The sequence below is a fragment of the Oryctolagus cuniculus genome, chromosome 12 (genome assembly GCF_964237555.1).
Source record: "Oryctolagus cuniculus chromosome 12, mOryCun1.1, whole genome shotgun sequence".
Taxonomy (NCBI): Eukaryota; Metazoa; Chordata; class Mammalia; order Lagomorpha; family Leporidae; genus Oryctolagus; species Oryctolagus cuniculus.
Genome location: NC_091443.1, coordinates 9,430,276 through 9,443,872, shown reverse-complemented (window position 1 = coordinate 9,443,872; position 13,597 = coordinate 9,430,276). Strand labels below are relative to the sequence as shown.

The following is a 13,597-nucleotide window of genomic DNA, read 5'->3' as shown; positions in this document are numbered from 1 at the left end:
CTCCCAAGGCCCGGATCCCAGACCCTGACTCAGGCCTTTCTTTGTCGAACCAAGTCAAGATCCAAGTGCTTGTCCCCAGGGACTGATCTGGACAAAATCCTTAAACACACTTTGCCCAAGGTCCCTTCTTCCTCCAGCCTCACCGTAAGCCTCGGGACCCTCCACCAGCCCCCCGTGGAGCCAACAGCAGACAACCCCAGCACAGAACCGCTGGCCAACGAGAACTTGCCTGATCCGCTGTCTGACGCATCCCAGCTCCCACCCTGTGGGAGAGAAAAGTGCCTTCTGCCCACCTCTGGAGATATTTACAGGGGCCTGGCACCCCATCTGCGTCTCCCAGGTGGGTGGCAGGGGCCCGGGACTGCAGGAAGCTGGATCAGGAGTGGACTAGCTGGGACTGGGGTCAGCCTTCTGCTACGGGATGTGGGCAAGTCCCCCAGGTAACGGTGTGTCCAGCTGCGCCCCAACCCCTACCGCAAACCACACTGTAAATGCTGACTGGCGGGTTGTGGGACTCACCAGGCCACGGCCACGCATCGCATCTCGGGGCAGGAGCACCGCTGGCGGCCCAGAGTTGGCCTCTGGGATGGATTCCCAGGACTTGCACCCGGCACTGCCACCCGCCCCGTGTCTCTGGATCAGGTCACATTCACATCCGCCCTACTGAGCCAGTACTGAGTGCTGGCACTTAGCTGGGTACTGGAGCTAGGGAAAGTGAGCCGGCGTCCACGCGGGGGCACGGGACGGGAGGCGGCGTCCACGCGGGGGCACGGGGACGGGAGGCGGCTTCCACGCGGGGACACGGGACGGGAGGCGGCTTCCACGCGGGGACACGGGACGGGAGTTGGCGTCCTCGCAGGGACACGGGACGGGAGGCAGCGTCCACGCGGGGGCACGGGGACGGGAGGCGGCGTCCACACAGGGGCACGGGGACGGGAGGCGGCTTCCACGCAAGGACACGGGACGGGAGTTGGCGTCCTCGCAGGGACACGGGACGGGAGGCAGCGTCCACGCGGGGGCACGGCGACGGGAGGCGGCTTCCACGCAAGGACACGGGGACGGGAGGCGGCGTCCACGCGGGGACACGGGACGGGAGGCGCGTCCACGCGGGGGCACGGGGACGGGAGGCGCGTCCACACGGGGGCACGGGGACGGGAGGCGGCGTCCACGCGGGGACACGGGACGGGAGGCGGCGTCCACGCGGGGACACGGGGACGGGAGGCGGGTCCACGCGGGGGCACGGGGACGGGAGGCGGCGCGGACGCCCGCACCCTCCCGCGTGGGCCGGATTTGCCAGGACAGGGACACAGCTCCCGAAGTCTGGTTTCAAGGTACAGGGTCACTTGATCGCTCGTGAGGTTTAGCGCCGCCCCAGCCTCTGCCCACGAGGGTTTCAACCCCCGGCCGCGGGGGTCCCATTCTCCCCCTCAGACTGCAGTTTGCCCTTTTGTGGGTTTCCTTTTCGGGGTACAAGTTTTTCACGTTCACACCTGGGTGTGTGACGTAACTTCCGCGCCTTTTCACTTCAGAATTCTTGAATTCAGAATTCACAGGCGGGCGGGGTCGGACACCTCCGACCGAGGAGAAAGCAGCGGCTCCCAGCAAGCGGCCGCCAGCACGGCCCAGGGGGCGGGGCGGGGCGGGAAGGGCGGGGGTGGGCCCAGTCTGAGGCCCCGCCCCCCGGCCCCCGCGCGCTCCTCCCGCTCCCTGGCCTCGGCCCCGCCCCCAGCTCTGCCTCTCTGGGGCCGACCGCTCCGCCAAGCGCGCGCGTCTCAGGGTCCGCCCACCGCCGTTCTTATTGGCTGCCTCGGTGGCCCCGCCCCCGGAAGGCCTGCTGATTTTCGCAGCCAATCGGCAGGCTCGGCGGCGGCGGGGCGAGGCGGGCCTGAGCCCTGGTCCCGGAGGCACCGGGGACGGGAGGAGGGGGCCGGTGGCCGTGCCGGGGCCCTTGCGGGCTCACGGCCGCGCTGCAGCCTGGCGTCGCCAGTCGGCTCCGCGGTCTCCTAGGCGCGCCTCCTGCCGCGGGAGGGGCGGCGGCCGCGTCCGCGGAGGGCTGCTCCCAGGTTGTTTGCGGTTGGAGGTCAGAGGTCGGAGGTCGTGCCTTTGTGGAATGGTGGGCCTCCGCGGGTCTCAGCCCGGGGGTGGGCCGCCCTGGGTTTTAGGGTTTCTGTGTGTAGGGACCCTCTGCTTGCGCAGACAGGGCTGTGGGGAAACAGGCCTGAGAAGCGTGCCCGCGACCCCCGGGTGCTCCGGGGAGGAGGGGGCGGGCGTCGGGCCCCGGGCTGAGCCGGAGTGGCCGCCCCTGCCGGCCCCCGGCGCCCGATGCCAGCCCCCCTGGAGTCTGTCCGACGAGTTCGGAGTAGGGGAGAGGGTGCCGTGGCTCGGGGCTGGGCGCAGGGTGGCGGGCCCCGGGCGGTGGGGAGCGGGGGTCTGGCCCCGGGCTGACCCGGAATGGCCATCCCTGCCGGCCCCAGACGCCCGATGCCAGCCCCCCTGGAGTCTGTCCGAGGAGTTTGGAGTAGGGGAGAGGGTGCCGTGGCTCGGGGCTGGGCGCAGGGGGGCGGGGAGCGGGGGTCTGGCCCCGGGCTGAGCCGGAGTGGCCGCCCCTGCTGGCCCCAGACGCCCGATGCCAGCCCCCCTGGAGTCTGTCCGAGGAGTTTGGAGTAGGGGGACGGTGCCGTGGCTCGGGGCTGGGCGCAGGGCGGCGGGGAGCGGGGGCGGGCCCCGGGCTGAGCCGGAGTGGCCGCCCCTGCCGGCCCCCGGCGCCCGATGCCAGCCCCCCTGGAGTCTGTCCGAGGAGTTTGGAGTAGGGGAGAGGGTGCCGTGGCTCGGGGCTGGGCGCAGGGCGGCGGGTCCGGCCACTTGCGAGGACTTGGTGAGCCGTGCGGTGGCCAAGCCGCTGGCGAGGACGTGGTGAGCCGAGCGCCCTGAGCGAGGTTCTGGGTTGGGGATTCCCAGCGTGAGGAGGCCGGGCGGGCCACACCTGCCCTGCCGGGACCCCGGCCGCCTCTTGAGAAATCTGTCCTGACGTGGGTGTCGGAGGTACAGCCGCGGAGAAGGGGGTAGGGCGTTCATTTGTTCTTTGCACAAAAAGTGCACAGTTAGAAAAAAGGGCGTCTGTGTTCCGCCCGCCTGCGCTCTCAGCCAGCCGGAGCCGGTTCCTGGTGTTTGTTTGTTTTGTTAAGATCTGTTTATTTATTTGAAAGCCACAGTCACAGAGAGGGAGAGAGAGAGAGCATGAGCGTCCAACCACTGGTTCGCTCCCCTGATGGCCGCAACGGCGGGGGCTGGGCGGGGGGAGCCGGGAGCTTCATCGGGGTCTCCCACGCGGGTGCGGGGCCCAAGCCCTGGGCCATCCTCCGCTGCTTTCCCAGGCCAGAGCAGAGGGCTGGATGGGCGTGGAGCAGCCGGGACTGGAACCCGGCCTCTAAGGGGTGCGGGCAGAGCCAGCGGCTTTGTCCTGGGGCGTGTGACTTGGGGAGGGGCTGTCTCAGGACCCTTGTGCTGCAGCCAGGGGAGGTGGTGCAGTCCTGCGTGGAACTGACCCTCAGCCTCGGTTTCCAGCGACGAAGATGAGGCAGGAGGAAGTGCTGGCCAAGCCCTTCCAAGGCCCGGCGGCCATCTGCAGGACCGCGACCAGCCACGTGTACGTGTTTCAGGACGCCAGTGGGGACTCCTCGGAGGACGAGGCACAGCCGGGGGCCCTGCGGCCTCGGGGGAAGGAGCGCCAGAGGCGCAGCGCCCCGCCGCCGGGCGGGGGCCCCACGGTGCTGCTGCAGCGGGAGCTGGCGCCGGGGGACAGCCTCAACAAGCTGGCCCTCCAGTACGGCTGCAAAGTAAGACCCGACTGCACGGAGGGGCTCGGGGCGGGGCACCCGAGGTGGCTGGGGCGCGTGCCTGTCCTGTTAGCCCTGGGCTCACGTGCACGCGCTGTCTGCATGGCCCGCGCCGCCGCCCGCCCTCTGCCCTCCGCGGTGAGATTCTGAGAGCGTCCCATTTCCCCCTCCGCGGAGCACCCCGGCAGGGTGTATCCAGGACCCGAGGCGGCTTTGGCATGCTTGCTTTCCTTGCTACTTGTGCTTTTTCTTGTTGGTAGCTTTATCTGGTAAAATTTCTCCTTTAAACCTGCATGATCTGGCCTCTGTGTGCTGTGCACCTGTATAACCCTGCTTTTCTCTCTAATTATGTTTGCAGCATTCAGAGTGACTAACAATGGCAAAGTCAGTAGGCAAGTATTTGTAGAGCGGCTGCGTCTCCTTCCAGATTGGAGCCGTTTCATTTTGCTGACCCTGTGCTGCCCATCTCCACAGCCTTCAAGGCTGTGTAAGCTACTTAATAAAAAAGTCTTTCCTCCTTGAGGGCTCTGTCGTTCATCTGGCCTCGGCCAGGTCACGAGGCACTGTGTGGGGGCTGCAGCCTTGCCCGGGGCTGCAGCCCTGCCGGGGTGCGGACGTTTGCACGTGGGTCACTGTCAGTGGGCAGCCCTGGGGTCTTAGGACCTGGCCGCAGAGGGAATCCTGCCCTGCAGAGGCCCCAAGAGATGGCGTTGGCTTCTTGGAGTGCTGGTTTCTGATACATTCTTCAAGAATGTGCAGAGTGTTTGTGGGAAAATGGAATTAAAAGAGAAGTTTATTTTTCCACGAACTTTTTGAAGTACACTCCGATAACGTGTCTGAAAAGTGATGGGTTTTCCTCTTTTAAATAAGCACACTCGCTGCTTGTTGGGGACAAAGACCAAGTGGCCTCCAGCCTCCCGGGCGTCAGTCTCAGGACACGGGACATTAGAAGTGGGCCCATGCCAGTCCAGCCACGTGATGCAAGTGGTCGCTCATTGAGTAAACGCAGGGCGGGGTTGACTTGCATGAGGCGGCCCCGAGGCCTGTGGGATTTGTCCACGTCCCGAGGCTCCCAAGTCTCCCGTGAGCTTCCGCACGCAGGCCTCGCGGGCCCACTTCCCCCACGTCTGTCCCAAGAAAGATTCGATGGGCCGAGGCGTCGGTCTGGAACCTTCCGGCACCTGACGAAGCTCAGCCGCGCTGCCGCGTCCTGAGCTGGACGGAAGCGCTCAGCCCACGTCCCCGGCCGCGTGCCCGCTCCCTGCGCTTCCTAAGCAGGCAGCTCTGAACTGGGGTGAAGGAGCCACAGGTCGCTTTTGTTTAGAAGACGAGGTTGTGTGTCCCACTGTGCTTCCGAGAGAGAAAACGTGGTAAACCTTAAACGTTAGTGCGGGAGAACCAGGTCCGGCTGTGCCAGTGGAGTTGGTGGAAGCTCGTGTGTTTGGTGCAGACTCATTCCCGGCGGCGGCTCTCCCCGGGCTCAGGGGTGGGACAAAGGCCAGGCAGACGTGGCACTGCTGCCCCCCAAGGGAAAGGTGGCAGGAAGGGGCTCCGGCCAGCTTCCGGGGCGTGAGTGTCACCCAAAACACGGTGCAGTCGCGAAGGCTGTTTTAAATCTGTTTTCCAAAACTGATCCTCGATTGCTCAGACTTACAAATCCCTGGGAAATTCTGCTTATTCAGCCATTGAGCTGTGCACGAAGGCTCCGTGGGAGCCGGACACGGCCACACAGCCGACACTGGTCCCGTGTGCCACCGCAGTGTCAGGTGGGCTGGGCTCGGGTCGTCACCCAGCGAGGTTGAGGCGCTTTCTGGATGTTGACTCGTTCACACGTTCTGTTTGTCCTCACGGCTTCCCTAGGTCGCAGATCTCAAGAAAGTCAACAACTTCATCAGAGAGCAGGATTTATATGCCGTGAGATCGATCAAGATTCCCGTGAGGAACCACGGGATCCTGACGGAGACGCGGGAAGAACTGCAGCCCCTCGCAGGCCCGTCCCCCGAGGCCGGAGCGGCCTTGGCCGAGCTGCCGCGCGCGGACGCCCAGGCCAGCCAGCTGACGGATTTCTTCCAGGGCATTGACCGGAACATCGAGCGCGTGGTGCAGTCCCAAGCCTTCCGGAGGGAGGGCGGCTGCCTGGAGACCTCCGGGCAGCCGCCGCTCCCGGCTCCCCCCGCGCCGCCGCCGAGCGGCGCCGACTGTGGCCTTCGGTGGTGGAACGCTGTGGTCATCATGCTCCTCGTTGGCGTGGTTCTGCCGCTGTTTTATTTGGTCTATTTTAGAATACAGGCTTCTGGCGAGGCCCCGAGTGGCCTGAACACGACGTCCCCCAGCAGCTCGGTGGCACTGAGTGCGGCGCCTGGCCAGGCCCCCAGACCAGCGACCCCAGTGCCGGCCGGCACCTCTTCAGACGGCCGGTTAAGTCACACCACCCCGGCAGGGCACTAAGGCCCGGCTTTAGCAGTGGCCTCGGACACGCACCAGCTGTCACGGCCACGTCCTCGGGTGTGGCTGGGATGTACAGACATGTTTCAGAAGTCACTACCGTGTTGCACACCACGCTGACCCCGGGCACCAGCTTTGCCAATCCAAGGCTGCCGGATCCAAACTCCCAGTGCCCTCAGCCCGTGTATCCAGAGAGGAGCAGCAAGAGGCAGCTGTGTGTGACAGGTGGCCGTGTCGTGAAGACATCTAGCGGACTGGCAGCCCCAAGGTCACCGTGCTCCGAGGAGAGGCACGCCCTTGGCCGAGGGACCTGCAGCGCGGGAGCGCCTGGCGTCGGCTCGGCAGCGCCCCTGCCCGCTGTGACGTGGGGACTGGCGCGGAGTAGTCTTCCGTGTCTCCAGGGGACAGCACTGTGGGCTGCTGTTGCTGTGTCCCCAGGTGAGAGGGCGGCGAGTCCGTGTGTCAGGCCCCACTTCCGGTTTGCCTTTTGCGGCGGTGCTGCTCCTAGGGTTGGGGAAGCCCCAAATCCCAGCTGCCGTCATGGAGCGATGCCTGCGTCGTGTCTTGAGAGCCGCCCAGCTCAGCCTCACAGGCCGACTGCCTGGTTTCCCCGCGGGGGTGTCCCCACGGTGCTGGGACCCAGCGCTTGCAGTCGCATTCTGGGAAGCGGACACGGGTCTGTCACCAAGGTCCCAGCGTGCGCCCGGAGTAGCAGCCTTGTGCGTACCTGACCTGGGGCGTCCTCACCACTTTGCCGAGGGCCCGGGCGCCACAGCGGGTGCCCTGGAATGACGTCTGTCTACAGTGTGGCTTGTCTTAAAAGACCAAACACAGAGAGGCCCGAGGTGGCCCTGACTGTGGAGGCGGCAGAGGGCCAGGTGCCTGAGGGAGAAGGGGCCTGCCCAGCGAGGCAGCGGGCAGGGTGGGAGTGGGAGCCGGCCGCTGCCTGCGAGGGACAGGGCTGGGGGCTCAGGCCCGGGGCCGTGGACCCGAGAGCAGCAGTGCCGGGGGGCTGCTGAGCTCGCGGGGGCTGTGGCATCGCACGCCTTTGGCCTGGAGATGAGTGTGAAAGACCCCCTGCAGGAGGGGGGGCTGCAGAGAGGCCGCGGGGACCTGCGGTCCCTCCTCTGCGCTGTGTGTGACGCCGTCTCCCCAGGTCCAGTCTGCAAATCTAAATCCTCCGCCAGGCTGTGTTCTGGTCGGGCGAGGCGCTCTGGGGGGCGGGGCCGCGCGCCTTGGCTGCAGAAGCCCTGCAGGTGGCTGCTCCCCCCGCCCGCCGCGCTGCCCGGCCCGGGCCCGGGGGAGAGCCGCTGCTGCCCGGCCGACTCCGAAGGTCCGCTCTCGGCTTTCCCAGTGGAATAAAACAGTATCTTCTGTGAAGGAAAAGCGGTTCCGTCTTTGTTCATCTGGGCGTTGGCGACTGCGGTCAGGCGAGGTGGGCTGGGGCCGGCGGTGGCCGGTCCGAGCCGGGCCGGGGCCTCGCCCCGTGCTGCGCCCGCCTGCTCTGCGTTGCGTGTGGGAAAGTCTCCAGGAAGAGCAAAACCGGTCATCTCGGTCCTCGCTGGAGGCCGTGCGGTTTCTTTAAGGGCTGCCTGCAGGAACTCAGTGTATCCTTTCCAACCACTTGAGGAGGCAGGCCCTCGTCCCCATCTACAGATGGAAAAACTGAGTGTAAGAGCAGGGAGCTTCCTCCTCATGCAGCTGCTCGGAGTCTGCCCCGAGCCCGACAGTCCACTGGTGCGGGGCGCCGAGGGGCTGAGCCGGGCATGGCTTCGGAGAGGGGCGGAGAGAATTACAGTTTCAACTCGTCCACCGGGGCAGCGACCTTGGAGTGGGAGGAGGACTGACCCAGAGCCTGAATCTTGAGAACTGGACGCAGCAGGCATCTGGCTAGGGCTGGGAGGGGCAGTCTCTCCAGCCAGCAAGAACACAGGAAGTAAGAACGTGCAGTCGGTGCAGCGGGTCCTGCGACGCATGTGCCTAAATACAATCTCAGAACACACGTGGCGCGGGTTGGAATAGGTGACTTGAAGCCAGCGCCGCGGCTCACTAGGCTAATCCTCCGCTTTGCGGTGCTGGCACACCGGGTTCTAGTCCCAGTCGGGGCGACGGATTCTGTCCCGGTTGCCTCTCTTCCAGGCCAGCTCTCTGCTGTGGCCAGGGAGTGCAGTGGAGGATGGCCCAGGTGCTTGGGCCCTGCACCCCATGGGAGACCAGGAGAAGCACCTGGCTCCTGCCATCGGATCAGCGTGGTGCGCCGGCCATGGCGGCTATTTGGGGGGTGAACCAACAGAAAAGGAAGACCTTTCTCTCTGTCTCTAACTCTGCCTGTCAAAGAAAAAAAAAAAAAAATAGGTGACTTGATTATGACAAACCCTGGCGCGGTTTCCTTTATAATTCTGTTTGGGGCTCACGTTTCTGGATCTGTGGTTTTAAATAATTTCATCTAATTTGGAAAAATTCCAGCCATTATTTCCTGAGATTTTTGTCCTGATTATTCTCCAATTACAAGTTCACTGTTTGATGTTGTCCTACACTTCACTCTTTCGGTTGTTTTTAGAAGATTTATTATTTGAAAGGCAGAATTAGAGAGAGGCAGAGTAGAGAGAGGCCTTCCATCCACTGGTTCACTCCCCAAGTGGCCGCAACGGCCAGAGCTGTGCCGATCAGGAGCCAGAAGCCAGGAGCCTCCTCCCGGTCTCCCACACAGGTGCAGGGGCCCAAGGACTTGGGCCATCTTCCACTGCTCTCCCAGGCCACAGCAGAGAGCTGGATCGGAAGTGCAACAACTAGGACTTGAACTGGCGCCCATATGGGATGCCGGCACTGCAGGCAGTGGCTTTACCTGCTACGCCACAGCCCCGGCCCCTGGTGTTTTGTTTTCTCTCCACTGACCGTTGGACATTCTATTGGCGTTTCCTTTGCAGTGTCTGTTCATCACATCAGTGAACTGTCCTTCAAGTATTTTTTAGCCTTTGGAGGTTCACTTGGGGTTGTCTTCCACTGCTTTCATGAACGCTGTACTCAGATATTCTCGAACATAGAGTATGTCGCAAGCAGCTGTTTTAGCATCCTGACCTGCTAATTCTATCATTCGCATCACTCTGGGTCTAGTTTAGTTGGTTTTTCTCCTAGTTATGGATTGTATTATTTTGTGTTCTTTTTATTTGTTTGAGAGGCAGAAAGAGAGAGAGATTTATCTTCCATCTGCTGGTTCGCTACTCAAATGGCTGCAACAGCCAGGGCTGTGCCACGGTGGAGATAGGACCCTGGAACTCCATCTCCGTCTCAGCGTGGGCGGCAGGGACCCAAATACGTGGGCCATCACTGTCTGCTCTCCCAGTGCTTTGGCAGGGAACTGACCAGAAGCAGTGCAGCCAGGCTTGTGTGGCACTCTAGTGTGGGTGCCAGCACAAGTGTTGGCCTAACCCACTGGGCCACTTTTTCCCTGCGCACCTGGTAAGTTTTTGGTTGGACACTGGATATGATGAATTATACACTGTTGAATGCTAGATTCTGTTACCTTCTGCTAAATATTTTTGTGCTGTTTTAGGACATAGTTACTTGATCCTTTTGAGACTCACTTTTCATTTGGATCAGTACAGACCCAGAGCTGTCTTTAGTGTGAGACTAGTTGAGCCTTAGCGTCTACCAGATGCTGTGTTCGTTGGGGGTCTCCCCCTGTGAGGGAGCACACGTACTCCTGGCCACGGTGGGCGCTGGGAATTGTTCTGCTCTTCCTGTTGGCTCCTTCCCACATCTCTGTGGTTTCCTCATACCATGAGCAGCCAGCACTCAGCCAGACTGGGGGATCTCTGTTCCGCCCCCACCCCCACCCCCCCGCCCAAGTACCGTGCCCTCAAACACTGGACGCCTTGGCCTCCTTCAGCTCCAGACTCCATCTCTCAGTCAGCCTGGGAGCCTCCCGTGCCCTGGGTCAGTGTAACCTGGTCTTCTACCCCTTCTTGCAGAGATCACTGCCCCACACTGCCCCTTCTGCCTGATTCCTTGAGGTGAAAGAAGAGAGCTGATCCGATTCTGGCCAACAGCAGACACCCACACTAGGGGCAGGGGAGGGACAATCAGAATGCTGGCGCGAGGGGCAAGACTGGCTCAGAGGCAGACCGACCCAAGGAGCAGACCTGTTGGTGGACTATGCATGTAGCCTGGACTGGCCCAGGGACACAGGAGATCAGAAGGGGCAGTTTTCATGGACTGGGCCTGGGAATGAGTCCATTAAATTCCAAGGCCCGAGAAACAGCTGCACCAGAGGTGTGTGGTGGCTTAGCGCAGTGCACCTGACCGCACCTTCCTGTGGGGCGCGAGGCTCCCTGTTCCCGAGTGTCCTCTCGGTCGAGCAGCTGGCCCGGTGGTCCTCACGCCAGCAGGAAAGTGGCGGTGCTGGCCTTGTTCCTTGTGGCCACTTGGCTCCTCCTTGCTCCTGCTCTTTTGGAGGGAGGGAGCAATTGGTGCTGCCAGAGAGAGGGCTAGCCACAGGAGTCAAGACCTTTAGGAGAGAGAAGCTGGACCCAGACTGCATCGAAGGCTCGGGTACTGGCAGCCAGTCCATCCCGTGTGTGTGTGTGTGTGTGTGTGTGTGTGTGTGTGTGTGTTGCGGGGGCGAGGGGGGAGCAGGGAGGCAGGGCATGGGGGAATCGTGCAGGCAGGCTGGGGGACACCACCACAGGAGGAGGAGGACCATCTCGCTGGATCTATCTCAATGGAAAACGTGAGGACAGTGATCGGCCAGGAAGGAGAGGAAATGGCCTTGGGGTCTTGGAGAGGAGACAGAGTGAAAGTTACTTCAGAAGTGAGGCTGCCAACCGACTAGGGAATGGGAGCTGCACGTCTGGGCAGTGTTGAGAGCCATTTAAAATTTGTGGTCATGGACTAGGAAATCCCACAAGACTCACACACATATGGAAACGTACCCTGTGATAAAGGTTCCGTCTTACGGCACAGGTGAAGATGTGCTTTGTGATAAATGGTCACCAGGGTAACCAGACAGTCATTTAGATGAGCGTAAGATTTTATCAGTATGGAAGAATCCACTCCAAGTGGGGTAGCGATCTAAATGTGAAAGACAAACTATACTAGCACAAGAAAATATGCGTGAATTCCTCTCCAACCTGAGTGTAGGGAAAGGATTTCTAAATCCAACTCAAAATCCCTGCCGATTGATGAACTTTACGTAAAATTTTGCATGGCAAAAGCACCACACACAAAGTAAGTCAAGATGACTGACAGATGGCTGTGAATTCACAGCATATATAAACAACAGGCTGTTATCCTCAGTATAAAAAGATTGAAAATTGGGGGATGCAGACCAAAAAAAAAAAAACCCAGTAGACAAATGGGAACGAACACCTGAACAATCTGCACACAGGAGAGCAGTGCAAATGGCCCGAGAACAGATAAACATGTTCAAACACACGCACAGGAAAGGCAGCTGAAAACATGGATCAGCCCTTTCTCACGCATCAGGTTTGGCAAAGTAAAAACTGTGACGCCACAGTGTGTCGCCGAGGCCTGGGGAAGCAGCCCAGGCTGCTGGACGGAATGCAAACAGCCGCAGCCCAGAGGTGAACTGTGCGAGACCTCAGGAAACTGCTGGTGCGTTTACCCAGGACCTACCTTGAAGGTAAATCTCTGCCAATACAGAAATGCATATTCGCTGATGACTGCAACTGGAAGCCACCTAAATGCCTACCTGTGGTTAGTAGAGGACGCCACATCCACAGCAGGAGGGCCAACGGCCGTGAAAAGGAATGAAGGCTTCTGGGCGCTGACTGCTCTGAGGAGTGACCCCCAGATACACTAAGGGAAGGGAAGCTGCTCATGTGTGAGAGAAACGAGATTAACCCAGCAACTCCGTGTGTCTGCAAGGGCCAGTGAGCAAGGGAGCTGGGAGCAAGGACAAGGACACGGGGACAGTCCTCAGAACACGTCGCTCTCAAGGGACAGTGAGGTTTCTTTCAGATGCCACTCATACTCCCCAGCATGGATTACAGCCAACGGGGGCGGAGGACGTCACACAGCAAGGGATGGGCCTCACTGTCCGTGACCAGCACAGCCCCCCTGCAGAGGGCGGGCATCTACCGACAGCCGAGGAGAACACCCTTGATGGGTAAGACCTGGACGCTCTCGCCAGGCAACGGTGTCGCTCCCACGGGTCTGGGTTGGCGGCTCTGTAACTTTCTGTGTATACTAGAACCGAACAAACGAGTAACCCTGCAGATGACGAGACTCAGTTTCTCCCCAGTGAGGACAGGCAAGGCTACCGTGAAAGCCGGTGTGGGAGCGGATGTCTGCAGAAGAAGCCCACTTCACCAGCAACAGGCACGTTGAATGCCCAGACTGTGGTTTCAGAACACCCTTCTCGGATAAGAGGAACCAGGGTGCTTGAAGAGGCGGCTGATGCAGCACTGGGACCGGGAAGCACAGCTGTGCGTGAGGGACAGCTGGTGGGGAGGGGTCACTGTCCAAAACACAGGGCACCCCCCAGTGGACTCCCAGTAGCCGCTTGCGGGACAGGAAGATGGGGCAGGCTGCCACCCTCTGCCTGGTGCAGGGCCCCAACTGACAATCACCATCTAGGCAGTGCCAGTCAGACCCAGAATCAGCTTCGAAGCCGAGAGCTGGAACCAGGCACTGTGGGTGCTAACTAGGCAAAGGCAATGGATTGGTTTTAAGTAGCTGCAGCTGTGATCAGGGTATTTTTAGCCATGGAAATGAGCTTTCAGAATCTAGTGAGAGCCCCACTGTAGCCAGCACGAAAATTTCGTTTTGAACTTAAATGACAACAAGAATCTGCTTAGCTAGGAGTCAGACAAGGAAACAGATCAGAAAAAAGAGCGCTTTCCATTGCAGTCTGGGAACTAACTTCATTTTCCAGCTGAACGACAGGATCAGAGCAGATGAGCACAGAGCAGCACACAGCCATGGACGGGGTACCCGTCCAGCCCCCCGCACACAAAGCCCATTCACTCACACACCGCATCTGCGTTTCCGTGAGAGGCACTTACTGAAGGCAGATGGACTTCACCGATGCACACCAGCGTGCACGGTGCGGCCAGGCTAACCCACGGGCTGCCTGCGTCAAGGGCCTGGGCTGGCACAGGCACCCACGCAAGGTGAGGCGGCTGGGCCCGGGGACGGCTTCCCTGACCATGTCTCAGTATGAAGGGGACCTCAGATGAAAAAGGCCCTGGCGAAAGGAGTGGACGAGGAGGGCTTTGGGGAGGGGCGGCCTGGGGGCTGAGCCAGAGCCTTACAGTTTCCCTGGCAGAGTGGATGCGCGGGCGTGAGGAGACAAA

At 61.3% G+C, this 13,597-nt stretch overlaps 2 protein-coding genes across 5 annotated transcripts; one reads left to right on the top strand and one right to left on the bottom strand.

Annotated features, from left to right (window-relative positions):
- Window positions 1-688: 688 nt before the first annotated feature.
- On the bottom strand, window positions 689-3,075 carry LOC138844584 (basic proline-rich protein-like). Its single transcript, XM_070053458.1, has 3 exons — window positions 2,199-3,075; window positions 1,491-1,892; window positions 689-1,320 (listed from the first exon to the last, which is right to left on the bottom strand). Exons 1-3 carry the CDS (start codon window positions 3,073-3,075, stop codon window positions 689-691), a joined length of 1,911 nt encoding a protein of 636 aa, XP_069909559.1.
- On the top strand, window positions 1,675-7,667 carry LYSMD4 (LysM domain containing 4). 4 transcript variants are annotated; one of them, XM_002721777.5, is made up of 3 exons: window positions 1,675-2,063; window positions 3,565-3,836; window positions 5,697-7,667. In XM_002721777.5, the coding sequence occupies exons 2-3, from the start codon at window positions 3,573-3,575 to the stop codon at window positions 6,282-6,284; spliced, it is 852 nt and encodes a 283-aa protein (XP_002721823.2). In that variant the 5' UTR covers window positions 1,675-2,063; window positions 3,565-3,572; the 3' UTR covers window positions 6,285-7,667. The 4 variants fall into 4 exon arrangements, with proteins under 4 accessions (XP_002721823.2, XP_008246992.2, XP_051678922.1 ...); XM_008248770.4 differs by having other exon boundaries at window positions 1,675-2,080; XM_051822962.2 differs by having other exon boundaries at window positions 1,678-2,113.
- The last annotated feature ends 5,930 nt before the right edge of the window (window positions 7,668-13,597 follow it).